The sequence below is a fragment of the Pavona decussata genome, unplaced genomic scaffold, assembly GCF_977016875.1.
Source record: "Pavona decussata unplaced genomic scaffold, jaPavDecu1.1 SCAFFOLD_321, whole genome shotgun sequence".
Taxonomy (NCBI): domain Eukaryota; kingdom Metazoa; phylum Cnidaria; class Anthozoa; order Scleractinia; family Agariciidae; genus Pavona; species Pavona decussata.
In genome coordinates, this window is record NW_028145711.1 from 1,806,518 (window position 1) to 1,819,475 (window position 12,958).

The window sequence follows — 12,958 nt, forward strand, 5'->3', positions numbered from 1 at the left end:
AGTTTTCACACAGATTTCACATTGAAAATGATTTATAAACAAGGAAAAAATTCTATGGAATGAGCCTTTAACTGTTCTCTTCAGAAAATAATTACTGTTTTTGGCAAATGCTCTATTATAGTCCTTTTTGTCTAAACATGCAGAGATTAACATATTTCAATGCTTCGTTGCTGAAGAACAAGCATGGAAACCCCCTCTTTTTATTTCATTTTTGTAGTTTACATATAGTGAACATTGGCAAAGTTTGGAAAAAATCTGAGTGTAGGTTCTGCTTTAGGGGAGTGACCTTAAGCTTGGAGTGAAGGCATACATCACCGTCCCCAACAGGAGCTGAACCTAAAAAGACCTTCCGATTACTTAAGGCCATTAAATGTGAGAAACATCCTGCATACTGATAGGATTTGAATATCCATGAGAGAATATTTGATCAACAACAACAACAACAAAAAAAAAAAAAAAAAAAAAAAAAATGATGTTATGTGATAAGCCTGGGGAGTAAATGGGAGACGTATTTGATGTATTCTTTTTTTCAGTTAGTGCACAAGGATACTCGGAAAAAGAATCGAAAATCTGGTTTGTCCCAATTAATAGGAGTCGAACATTTGACCTTCAAATTACTAATTTGGATGGCATCACATTTCTTTCATATATATGTCTGATCGACTTTCAAATCCTAGGGGCGGGGGGATTTTATTTTTTCGACTGAAGACGAGATTTTGCTATCAGAAATGATCATTATCCTTGCTACTATTGACATTCTCCCAACCGCAATTTTTTTTTTATTTCATGTCCTGTTCAGCGAGGGAGGGGAAGGACCACAAATGTCTTCGCCTCCGCTGTCATAATGAGGCCATGGAACACTTTTCTTTTAGCGGCTGGAAATCAAGAATATTTTAGTCAATAATATTTCTGTATTTGACAACATGCTCATTGAAATCTAACTCGCAATAATTATACATTGCCTCTTTAAGATTTTCAGATAGAAAAGATTAAAAATGGCCAAGGAAAGAAACTAAGATGTATTCAGGTTGAAAGCGACGAAGTTCACTACGCACTCAAGGTCATCCAGAGAGGGTCAAATCCAACCTTAGTGTTTGAGGTAAGTCGCGTAAAACAGATTCAGGATTCGACCCATTCAAGCTCTAAGGGTTATCATGTGGATTCTTTTGCTTGAATTCCATGATCACTTCAATACCAACCTGTAGAGTGTAACTCTTTCTCCTAAACACGCTCACTAAATGTCTTAATACAGCTATGTCGAGATCCCGGCTTCATTCTCAAACAAAGTGTTTCAATTGAGCTGATTCCCGCACAATTTTATGCCACAATGTGAATGATCGACATACCGTATTAATGAAAAAGAATCCAAATTTTGCTGATTTGTTTACAAAGAGCTTTCAAGTAGGCTCCTTCTGGCGAAAAAAGGCACCAAAAATTGATGAGTCAGTGTAGCGAGTGGCACGAGGCTTGCAGAGGGGTGGCGGTGGGAAGAGCGGTGCGTGCGGTATTACGCTTAGAGACGGGGAAGGGTCGTGTTATTTCACAATTTTTCTTGTGTCTGATAACTCACTAAGGGGCCTATTTCAAGCTGTTAATGCCATGAACTCCTGGTGCTGCTTGATGCTGGTGCAACTTTTTTTTCGTACGAAATAAAAAATTTATGTTGTCCTTACTGCTATATTTTCGCAGTTGGCTGCGAGGAATCTTTTTGATGAAGCCAATTCAACTTTTGTTATGAGCTCATGATTTTCAATAAATCGTCGCTGGCTCCCCCCCCCCCCCCCCCCCCCCCGTCGGTATTAAAACGTTTCGTTTTTGTTGCCGCGAATGAGCCTTTGAAATACACTCTTTTTTATAAGAATGTTGTTTTTCCGGCCCAGGCTAAATATTTTTATATATTTTTTGCCGATTTTAGGCTGTAAATATTCTTGTATTATTCTTAAATTATAGCTTATGACATTTCCGTTTTAGGATATATTGGGGTATCAATATCAAAGAAAAAATTATCATGATACTTTAAGCGGTTTAGTTCATTTCTTTTATGCTGAATACTGTGCATATATATGTATTACATGTACCGTTAATCGAACTGTCATTAGCATCGAACATTTGGCTATAGCTAGTGTAGGTTTTTTCTTTTTCTTGGCTAGTTTGCCGTTTGGAGAAAGGAATAATTTTACACGGTTAAGTTAAAAACATATAATTGTATTGTATTTACAGATTTTCAACACACAAATATACCCTTTTCAAAATATCAGCCTCGTGTTTTTTCTTAAAATATTCTTAACATTTCGCAACTTTCAGCCTCAATCTTCTTATAAAATATATTTTTATAAAAAAAAATAGAAAAGAATAGAAAAGAGAGTATAACTTGTTCGTAACAGCGGTTGAAATTTTGGCTATCTCCATAAGAAATAGAGAGAGTATCAAAGGGATCAAAATCAATGGTTTAGAGACTAAACTTTTGCAGTTCGCGGATGATACGACAGCTATTTTATCGAACTTGAACTCTGCTAATGCCCTTTTTAGCTTACTTGAAGATTTTGCGAAAGCCTCTGGTTTAAAACTGAATGTTAAAAAGACTGAAGCAATGTGGATTGGTTCTCTTAGGAGCTGTGAAGATCAACCACTTGAAGTTAAATGGCAAACACGTGTTAAATTCTTAGGAATACATATAACGTATGACGTCAAGCTATTAGTCGAGAAGAATTTTAGACAAAGACTGAAGAAAATTAGGAATACGATTGACCTTTGGAAAGTCAGAGGGCTGTCCATTTATGATAAAGTTACTATTATCAAGGCCTTTTTGCTTTCAAAAATGATCTCCCCTAGCTCTGCGCTACCTACTCCGCCCAAAATTATAAAAGAGTTTAATACTTTGGTGTTTCAATTCTTATGGAATGGAAAAGATAAAGTCACTAGACGTTCTACTTATTTATTTAGCTTTGTCCAATATGGACAGGGATACCGCAACAGCTAAGGCCAATTACTGCGGACCCGGGATATACGGAATATACGCACAAAGACCAGACCACAACACCAGGAACTACGTCCCTCTACTCTACTTGGGCACCCTACGATTCTGGTTTTATCAGAATGGTTGATTATGAAAACATGATAAAAGCCCTAAGGTTAAGTTGGTTAAAAAAGATTGTAGATGATGGCTATAATTGCTTCTGGAAACTTTATCTCAGCGATCTCTTAAGTAGTCACGGAGGATTGTTTTTACTTTAACTACGACGTTGATAAATTAAATACCTTACCCGATTTTTATTATGAACTCTTATTATGGTGGTCAGAATTACGAGATGTTGCTGATTGTGATGGTGAATATAAATATATCGTTTGGAGCAATAGAGAAATTAAGATAGACGGTAAACGCGTGTTTTATAAACACTTTTTTTCAAAAGGTATAAAGTATACTGCAGATTTATGGTATGAAAAGACAAATATTGACTCTTTTGATGCTGTCAGAGGAGAAAGGCTTTTAAACTCTAATTTTTTGACGTGGACAGGATTAAGACAGTCTCTTCCTCTGAATCGACAAACACGTCCACCTACTTTCAATGTCGTTTTTGATTGGGAAAATTTTAAATGTCGTGACTACTAACGATTGTTAATAAAGCTCAAGTATGAAAAGCCTAACAAAAGGGCCAAGTTAGGGGAAGAATTTGATTTAGAAGATAATTATATCACTGAAGCATTTTTGCTGCCCATAAGAGTTTCCAGTGAACCCTACTTACGATCTTTTCAATATAAAATATTGAATTCTATTCTTTTTACCAATGACATCCTTTTTAAAATAGGCTACATTCCAAGCCCTAACTGTTCCTTTTGTCAAGATACCACTGAAACTAGAAACCATATATTGTTTAGTTGTCCCTTTTCACACTCTTTTTGGATGGACGTTGTTGCCAACATTCTAAAGAACGTAAGTAATTGCTGTTGTCTCTTACTGCGTGACGTTATCATACGAATCTTGAAGGAGGGAATGGATCTAGTTAAATTAATTATGTAATAATTTTAGGAAAAACCTATTGATGGAGTTGTAGGCACAAAGAGATTAAACCGTCTGGAAGCCACTTTAAAAAAATTCTTGAAAATAACCAGTTTTCAATTAAGTATTGATAGCCGTTATTGAACTAGATGTATTGCGACGATATTGCTCGAGTTGGTTTTTGTAAGTTTAGAAGCCAAACCGGAAATATTGTCCAAAATTCAAAAGAGACAGTTGGGTTGTGCAAGAAGTTGCGAATAAACTGGCCGCGAACTGCTACTGAGAAGTCAAGTTTTATATAGACATCTGTAACCAGAAACAAACCATGTACAAGTGATACACAATGTTTGTTTGACATTTTCGTTTGCATTGGCAGGAGCATCCATGCAGTAATACCAATGACGAGGCGTTTATCTTCGAAGAGAAGTCCATTGAACTTCCGAATAACTACACACGCTATGCATACCAACCCGCTATTGCTACCGCGGATAAACCGATGTGCATCGGTGCAACTGATAACTGCGGCGAAAGCCTGGCCGTTGTCACTCCATCTAGTAGTATAGACGAAGACAGGAAATGTAGATTTAGGACAAAAAGTAAAAGGCGCCGGAGAACGACCTGAGAATGTTAGAAGACAAGAAAAGCTCGGTCTCCGGATAGGGTCAAGGGTTTTGAGCACACTTGCCCTGGTTCACACTTGCATTTTGATATAAAGCAACAATAGGCCTTATCGCGGTTTTAGACGCCATTTTGACGAGTAAGCAAACACGCTTAAAATAACAGTGTTTGTATGGAAATCCGATGTCAAATAATTTTCATAAAACATCGCTTCTGAAAAATTCATGAATTGCAAACTTTTGGCAACAGGAAAAGGATTTTAAGAAAAAAAAATTGGAGGGATGTAGCTGTGCCAGAAAGCGTCGAGTCGTGTTTTGAACTTTCCATACATTTCCCTGTATTTTTTTCCCCGCGAACTATTTTTAGTAGCAGTTCACGGCTGGTTCGCTTACAGACAAATGTATGGAAAGTTCAAACACGACTGGACGCTTTCTGGCACAGCTACATCCCTCTATTTTTTTTCTTAAAATCATTTTCCTAGTGCCAAAAGTTTCCAATTCATGAATTTTTCAGAAGCGATCTTTTACTAAAATTATTTGACATCGGATTTCCATACAAACACTGTTATTTCAAGCGTGTTTTCCTACTCGTCAAAATGGCGTCCAAAACCGTGATAACGCCTATCCTACACAGGTACTTTTTTTAACGCAAACTCACTGGCGTATCCGCTTCATTTTGACCACTAGCATATAACTTGCCCCTGCCGTGCTTATTGGTGATATGTTTAAAAAATAAAATGAGTAAAAACACTTCAGCCTCTTGTTCAATTGCTGTTCAGTTAAACTTGCTCTCTGGCATTGTTTTTAAAGTCAACTTGAATCGTGATTGTTAAGTTGAGTTTACTACGATGACTCGAATGAGGCTTTAAAGTGAATGAAAAACGTTTTTTTCTTCCTGCAAGCAAGTACTGTGCGCACTTAGGAATTTGCCCCTCCCCCGCTATACATACCAGCCGTATTGCTACTGATATGTGCATCGGTGCAACTGGTGACTGCAGTGAAAGCTTGGCCCTGGTCATGGTCATTTGGCGAGCAGAATATTAAAAACGTCTTTGTTTCTAGCTAACATTACAACATTTTTCAACAATTTTCATTCTTTGTTTTCGTTTCTTTTTTTTTTTTTTTTTTATTAAATTCGGCGGAAAATTTGCTAAGATTAAGACTGATGAGTGTTAACATCAAATTGTAGTGTCTATTTATTTTAGAAACCAATAGTCTGTCAGAATCGCCGGCATTTCACAGCACCCACAATTAATACAGTCTTCACACTACATCGTGCACAATTATGTTATTCTGGCTAAAAGGTTAAAAACGGTCATTGTTTTCTTCGCTAGCTTACTTTTATAAAGAGAAACAAAATAACTTGGCAGCCACTGGGCTTATCCGGAAATGGTGCTTAATAATCACTTTGATAGATGTTGATGAGCTCCATAGTAAGAGTGTTTATGTGATTCCGCTTCAAAGAATTAAAGTATGAGTCAGTCGTTTCTAATTGAGTTTAGAGAATGAAAACAAAGCAGAAATTAAATAGATAGTATTTGCAACGCCGGAAGCATTTTCTGTCGAAGAGTCCAGAACTGACTGATATGCGCTATCAGATGTTCTATAGCAAAACATTGAAAGAAACGGAAAAATTAATACAGAACTTTGATCATCGTCATCGTATATTTGCGATACTCGCTCCTTTCTGTTATTGAATCAGGCTACACACTGTATCGAAAGTGAAAGTGGAAGTTAGCACGTCGGGGAAATTTTGTGGTTGTTTACCGCAGATAATGGTTGTGGTCTCATCAAAGAGTTCTAACTCTTAAACACTTAAAAGTGTTTATATCAGTCTAGTGTCTGTAATTTCCGGCCTAAATTAAGGATTTACAAATGACAATAGACTGATGGAATTCATCCATGTCCAATACTGTCGCGAAGATACTAAGTTAGTAACCAAAATGTTCCGGTTGAATACAAAACGTGCATCTCATTATCCGTTGCGTAAGATTCGTGCGGAGCGTTCTCCTTTCTTACGGAGCGTCATGTACAAAAGCAGTGCGCAAGTGTTCTTTAGTGTGTGAACACAACATAAACGCTCTTTCATGAATATTACGATCCCTTTACGGTTTTAATAGACCTGCGAAGCTTGGCGTTTGCATAGGCGAGTGTTTGCTCGGGAAAACATGCGGCAATTTACAACTTGTAACAGAAGCGGAAATCAAGAGCCATTTATACACAATTAAATACGACTATGCAACGTTCTTTGGCGAATATCACGATCCCTTTACGGTTTTAATAGGCCTGCCAAGCTCAGGGTGCAGTTTTCCTGAACACGAGTACAATTTCCAACTTTTGTAGGAAAAGATTTAGGGGAGAAAGAAGAAGTCTTTCTCTACAGCATTGCAGCCGTATTAAAACATGAAGAAACTTCTTCGTGATGTTTTAATTTAATCGTTTATAACATTTTTATACCATGAACAAACCAGAAATGCAAACTAACGCGCAAGCGAATAAACGAGGGGACAGACAACCGGACAAACAGTGCAAGAAGGTCAGCAAACAAGCTGAAGACAGCCGCAAACGTTGAACGCTCAGAGTCGTCAAAGTCGCAAGCCACAGAGGGGTACAGTCCCTCGATGACTACGATGAAGCCGACAAGGATCAGGAGGAAGAGCAACGATGACCTACTTTTCCATTTTTTCAAGTATATTTATTATAAGGAATCAGACAATTTTCCTCGTGTAATTTGCTTTAAATAAAAACTTGTAATTTTTTAATAACTACGAATTCCAAATTGTACTCGAATTCATGTCATTGCCTATACTTGTCTAAGCTTACTTGAAGAAAAATAAAATAATTTGTTCAAAGCGAACTAATCGATCGCATTATCTGATGGACTTAACAATAAAGTTTTAAACTTTTGATCGCGTGATCAGAATCGAAAATGAAAGCAATCCGTTCCCCTCGTGATGTTAATTCTCTGACATGTGAGTCCGTTATAAACAAAATGAGCATTAGTAAATAGCGCGCAATGACACGCGCATTACTGACGGTTTGGTTCTTCCGAAACAAGACCAATTTTGCTCATTCAAGTGCAATATATATTGAACTTATTCCTCTCCAGACCTCTCCAGTCTAGCCTTTTTCGACTGCTTGGGAGTCTGCTATTGGAATTCTGCTCACTATAAGATAAATAAAGGAACGAAATAGCTGCTATTGAGTGGCAATGCTTTATTAAAAAGCTCTTTTCCATCTCAGCCCAATAGCGCTTTAAAGGATAGCACTCAACTTCTACAAAAGATTATTCGCTTCCGGTGCCTTGAAAACGAGTGAGCATATTATGGGTTTGCTTTTCGAAAACGTGTTATGAAATCCCGGGTATGAAATCATGATGAATTGAAATAACACTGTCATAATTTGGAAAGAATCAGATAGAAGGACGGGTCTATAGCGGAGTGTTGCCGTGGAAGCACATAATTTCTTTCCGGTATAAACATTGAAGCATTGCCTAGCTGCGGAAACTAGAACTGATCCGTTTATAAAATCAAAACCGCTAGTTTAGTTCTCATTCCGATCCATAGCTTTGAACATATCAAGAACGAGAGAAACCCAGAGGAGGAACATATATATAAGTACAAGACTCACGGAGCAATCCGAATGGATCAGTTCATTAATAAGCAGGCTTTATTCCCGCGGGGGAGGGGGTACTCCTCTATATAAGCGATATGTGCCGCCCAAAAGGGTATGGTTTTTCAGCCGTTGTGGTCGCTGTAAACGTGTATAGATTTTGTCTATTAGGGTATTAAATCAGGTGTTGTTTTCAAGAGAACCACGTGAGTGTGTTAACGTATTTGTCAGTTTCAATTTCAAATGAATAGTGGAGAAAGAGAAGTATCCAAAATATATCATTCGAGCTGAATTTTCGGGTAAATTCTAGCTTAACTTTGATAAAACACAGGTCTGAAAACAAAAGGTCTGATGGCACAAAATACTTTTGTAAGAATAAACTTAAAAAAACTCTCGCCTTTGCGGATTGTCGCCAAACCGGGAATAACTCAACGAACTCGCTTTGCATTTTTAAGAAGAAGCATCTACGGCTGCCACTAGACCGTTAAAAGTTGCCAAATTGCGCTCTTTAGTGAAAAAGAACCAAAGTTTGAATGCCCAGTTTCAATGCGACTGTAAGTTGACCTAAGTCTTACGTTCCGAGATGTTTACTCGATCGTGACCAGAGGCAAATGAGCCATTTCCATATTTTGATCCAGCACCCTTTGTGGGTCGTGACGCACACCGCCTGCTTACTGACATTACATTATTACAACCTTAGCCGGCTATCGGTTACATCAACGACATTTTTGCTGCCTATCACAATTGTTTATCCATGATGATCCACTTACCAACTCCACAGGTCTGGAATACGCAGAAAACGTACGTGCTTCTGAGAGCCTCTTGACTACAGAAAAGATATACTTCCGTTGAACCTCCCATAAGCGACCACCCAAATTGCCAAGCTTTAGCGGTCACTTACGAGAGTTAAACCATGGGGGAGACTCTCCGGGAAATAAAAGCCGCCAGTCTTTTCTTTTTTTTTTTTTTTTTTTTTTTTTTTTTTTGATAGGAACGTCTAATTTTGGGGCTGAGGCTAACCGTTTTTATATTTATTTTGCGATTTGAGGCTGAAAATGTTCTTAAGATGTTCTTAAATTACATGGTATACACTACATGTATTTCAGTAAATCAATGAGGACGTGACCAGGACACCTATCAAAGTGAATTGCCTGTAGAGATACGGTATCAAGAACTGCTGATTATACAAAACATGGCATTAATTTGCATTTGTTACCTTGATTTTATACAGTCAAACATGTATTAAGCGGACACCCTCGGGACCCTTGCTAGTGTCCGCTTAATACAGGGTGTCCGCTGAAAACAGGTTCCCTTAGATTTCGTCTTAAAGAGTCATATTAATATTCCTCTGCATTAAAAGACCTTGAAAGGTTCAAATACAATTCCCATGAACAGAAAGGTGTTTGACAGACCGAAAACCAGATCGGGTTTATTCACCAGCACTAAAAGACCTCCTGAACACCCAAACGAAATAACAATTCTTATAGAAGTAGTTGGGCGCGTTCCAAAGCTCATGGCCATGTGGTTATCCAAGCTTTTAAAGCGCCCAACAAACCCAGGAATATTACTTGAAAGAGGGTGAGCAGATCGGTGGGTATCGTTTGGTGCTACCTACCTTGCGAGCAGTGGTTTCTCCACCGGACGCTACACTACGAAAGGGTTCTCTCCCTTTAGTAGCGTAGTGTCTGGTGGAGAAACCAATGCTCAAAGGGTAGAAGTTATCCTGCGAGTACATTTTTAAAGGGGACACGTTTTCATGTAACTGGTTAAGACAGAAATTCATGAAGGATTTGTATTATGTAATTAGTTTTACAGTCATGTCTCTAGGTACACGAATTTCCTGTTTGCCACACAAACGTTTTGTCGGTGAGAATACGTATTACTAATTTTATCACTTTTGCCAACAGAGAAAGCATTTCCTGTTTGTGTCTACAAAGATGTGACAGATCTTTTTGTTGGCAAAGTTAAATGACCGATCTAGTATTAAAACGTGGACAAAAAACATGCATCCTTTTTGCAGTGTCCGTTTAATACAGGTTTTTAATAATAGAAAGTACCATAAAAGTCAAGTTTAAAGTGTCCGCGTCCACTTAGTAGAGGTGTCTGTTGAACGCAGGTATTTTTTACAGTAAATGTGGGGGTAAAAAGATGGGACTTGTGCTGCTGTCCGCTTAATAGAGGGTGTCCGCTTAATGTGGGGTCCGCTTGATACAGGTTTGCCTGTATACAGATTAGCAAAATAAAAACGTTCTTAATCGACTCTCAGCGTGAGGAATGTTCTTAATATGTTCTTAAAATTTTGGTTAATCTCAGCCTCGACGATCTTATAAAAAAACATAGTGTATCCCGGAAATTCATATTCGTCACTCGTGCGCGCATCGCAGAGATTAATTGAGCGCATGGTTCTAGATCTGTCCTGTTTCGCAATCCGTTCTTTTAGGGTGATATAATGTGATGTGCAAGCGCATTCTTTCACGTAAATGTCCAAATCTTAACTTAGTTACGAACAATAGACTGAACTCAGGATCTTATAAATTAAAAGGCATTGTAGCTAAGTTCCTCAAACCATAGCTCTGAGGGACTGAAGATAACAAGTGAATAGACATACGGGGTCCCGGAGGTCTAAAGATTTGAAGAAAACGAGAAGTCGGAGCCATCCAAATGTATTATTTTAAAGTAAGTGAAACCGTTATCAAAAAAATATATATTTTTGTCTGATACACAAGAGCTACAGTCGGTCAAAGTTTCGCGACATCGGCATTTATCAGGGGCACCAACGAATCGTTTCGGTAAATTACCTGTTCGGAACGCCCTTAAACTCCTACAATTTTCTGAAGAGAAAAGAGAATAGAGAATATTCTGAAGAGAAAAGAGAATAAAAATGTCGTTTCGGGTGCCGAAAAAAGGTCAGCTAAAATTTTCTGAAAGAAAATAAGACCTAAGGTTTTCGGGAAATGGACAAAGATGCCTTAGAAATTTCGAAAAGACTCAAGCTCCCCTAGAATGACCGAACAGATAAAAAATATTATAGCGCGGCTTAAAATGAACCTACGGAGTTTTGAAAGCACTCCAGATAGCCTAAAATAGCGTTTCAAAGGATCTGAGAGAAAAGTGTCGTTGGGTGCCCCTGATTTATTTCCTGTGGGTACTGATAAAGAGCGAAGATTCAAGTTTATATACGATTTCGGGAAATAAAGGCAAGTCAGAAATAAAAAAAAAAGGTACATTCGCTAAAATTTTAAGCTGCTTAAATATTCAAATAGAACTATAAAAATTGGTAAATTGGACTATAGCACTTGTTATTTGCTAAGGTTTTGTTGTTGGGTAATAAACTTAAGAGGGAAGGGAAGCAAGCAGAAAGTAGTTAATGAAAGGACGCAGGTATAATTTTAAGAAAACAGTGATTATTTCAATGTGAATACTTTCGGTCGTTAAAATTACTCAAAAAAATGATTGGCTGACTGTATTTCACTGATGGCAACTGAAAAAATGCTGACTCATCATACTTTATCGCTGATATTGATCAAAACTAAAAACACCAGTAAAACGAACACGAAACAGGTTTCGAAGTAGGTGAAGCAGAGCGGACAAGGAAATTTATCGAAGAATCTTTCATTTGAATTTGAAATATAAAAAGAAAGAAAGAAAAATTGACACTTTGATTTACCCTCAGGATTCCGATCAGTGTAACCGTATGCAATTGAAAGTCAAAAGGACTTACTGCAAAGAAACAAGATATTGTCATGTCTATCGAAAATTATGTTTCATACTTACTGCGGGTTTGAAGAGCTTTTGTGCACAGGACGGCACATTGATTATTCTGGCTGATTTTGTTCATCGTGAGCGCTTTGTACTTAAAACGTCCAGAACCTAGTTTTATCCATTTTAGGTTTTGAAAGATGCCATCGGACCTGATTCCATTATCTTGTCTTGTAATAACTTCACCACCCAGTTTTGTAACTTTGGAAGTCTCTCGGCCAACGTCACTGGCATATGTCCCATAAAATACGTACCACAATAGTCAAACCATGGTTGAAGTAGCCCATTGAAAACTGTTATACACGTTTCCTTGGGAATGAAATCCCTTATTTGACGGAGACCTTCTAAAGCTGAAGGCAGACAGGCAGACAGACGGACAGACTGGAGGAGGAAGAAACAAACAGCGTTGATACTTTATTCCAATTATTTTCGTTTAGTTATATTTTTGTTTTCCCTCTGCTATATCTTTCTAATTTTTTCTATTCCACTTAGTTACTTTTGTTATCAATTTACGTCCTTTAAAGGGGCACAGTATTAGTTTTACTAGAGGTGCCCCTCTACTCTCCTTCCCTTTTATTTGAATTGTATGTTTGAGCTGCGTGTTAGTCTATGTTCTTTAATATACCTCCACCTTTTGTATTTAGCACTTATCTAACAGTAAGAGTGAAGAGTATAATAAAAAAAAAATGTCAAATGTCATATATATTAAAACGTTTAGAGTGACTGAAGTAAACGTACATACAAGTGATATCGAACACAAGTTTCTGTTCCCTTTTTCAGGTAGCCGTGGTATTCCTGGCCTGTGTAGGAGTCACGTCAAGTTTAAATGTCTTCACTCTTAATTCCATTTACAGAGATGGCAAGAAGTGCGGGCAAAATCTTGTTAGTATAGACACTCACAAATGTACAAACTCTTCCGGAAGGCGTCAATGTGAACTGAATTGGGAACGTTTTACTTCTAGCAATTCAACGC

The 12,958-nt window shown here is 37.7% G+C and overlaps 1 protein-coding gene across 6 annotated transcripts in view; it reads left to right on the forward strand.

Annotated features, from left to right (window-relative positions):
• The window catches only part of LOC146453984 (uncharacterized), a 45,958-nt gene that overhangs the window by 14,566 nt on the left and 18,434 nt on the right, over positions 1–12,958 (forward strand). For 3 of the 6 annotated variants that reach the window (XM_085096089.1, XM_085096091.1, XM_085096090.1), the window contains one exon: positions 972–1,099. The exons of 2 other annotated variants lie outside the window; for them this stretch is intronic. In XM_085096089.1, coding sequence (XP_084952215.1) covers positions 972–1,099 — 128 coding nt within the window. Of the gene's footprint in view, positions 1–971; positions 1,100–12,765 lie in introns of all 6 variants that reach the window. One more of the 6 variants, XM_085096094.1, reaches the window with a different exon arrangement.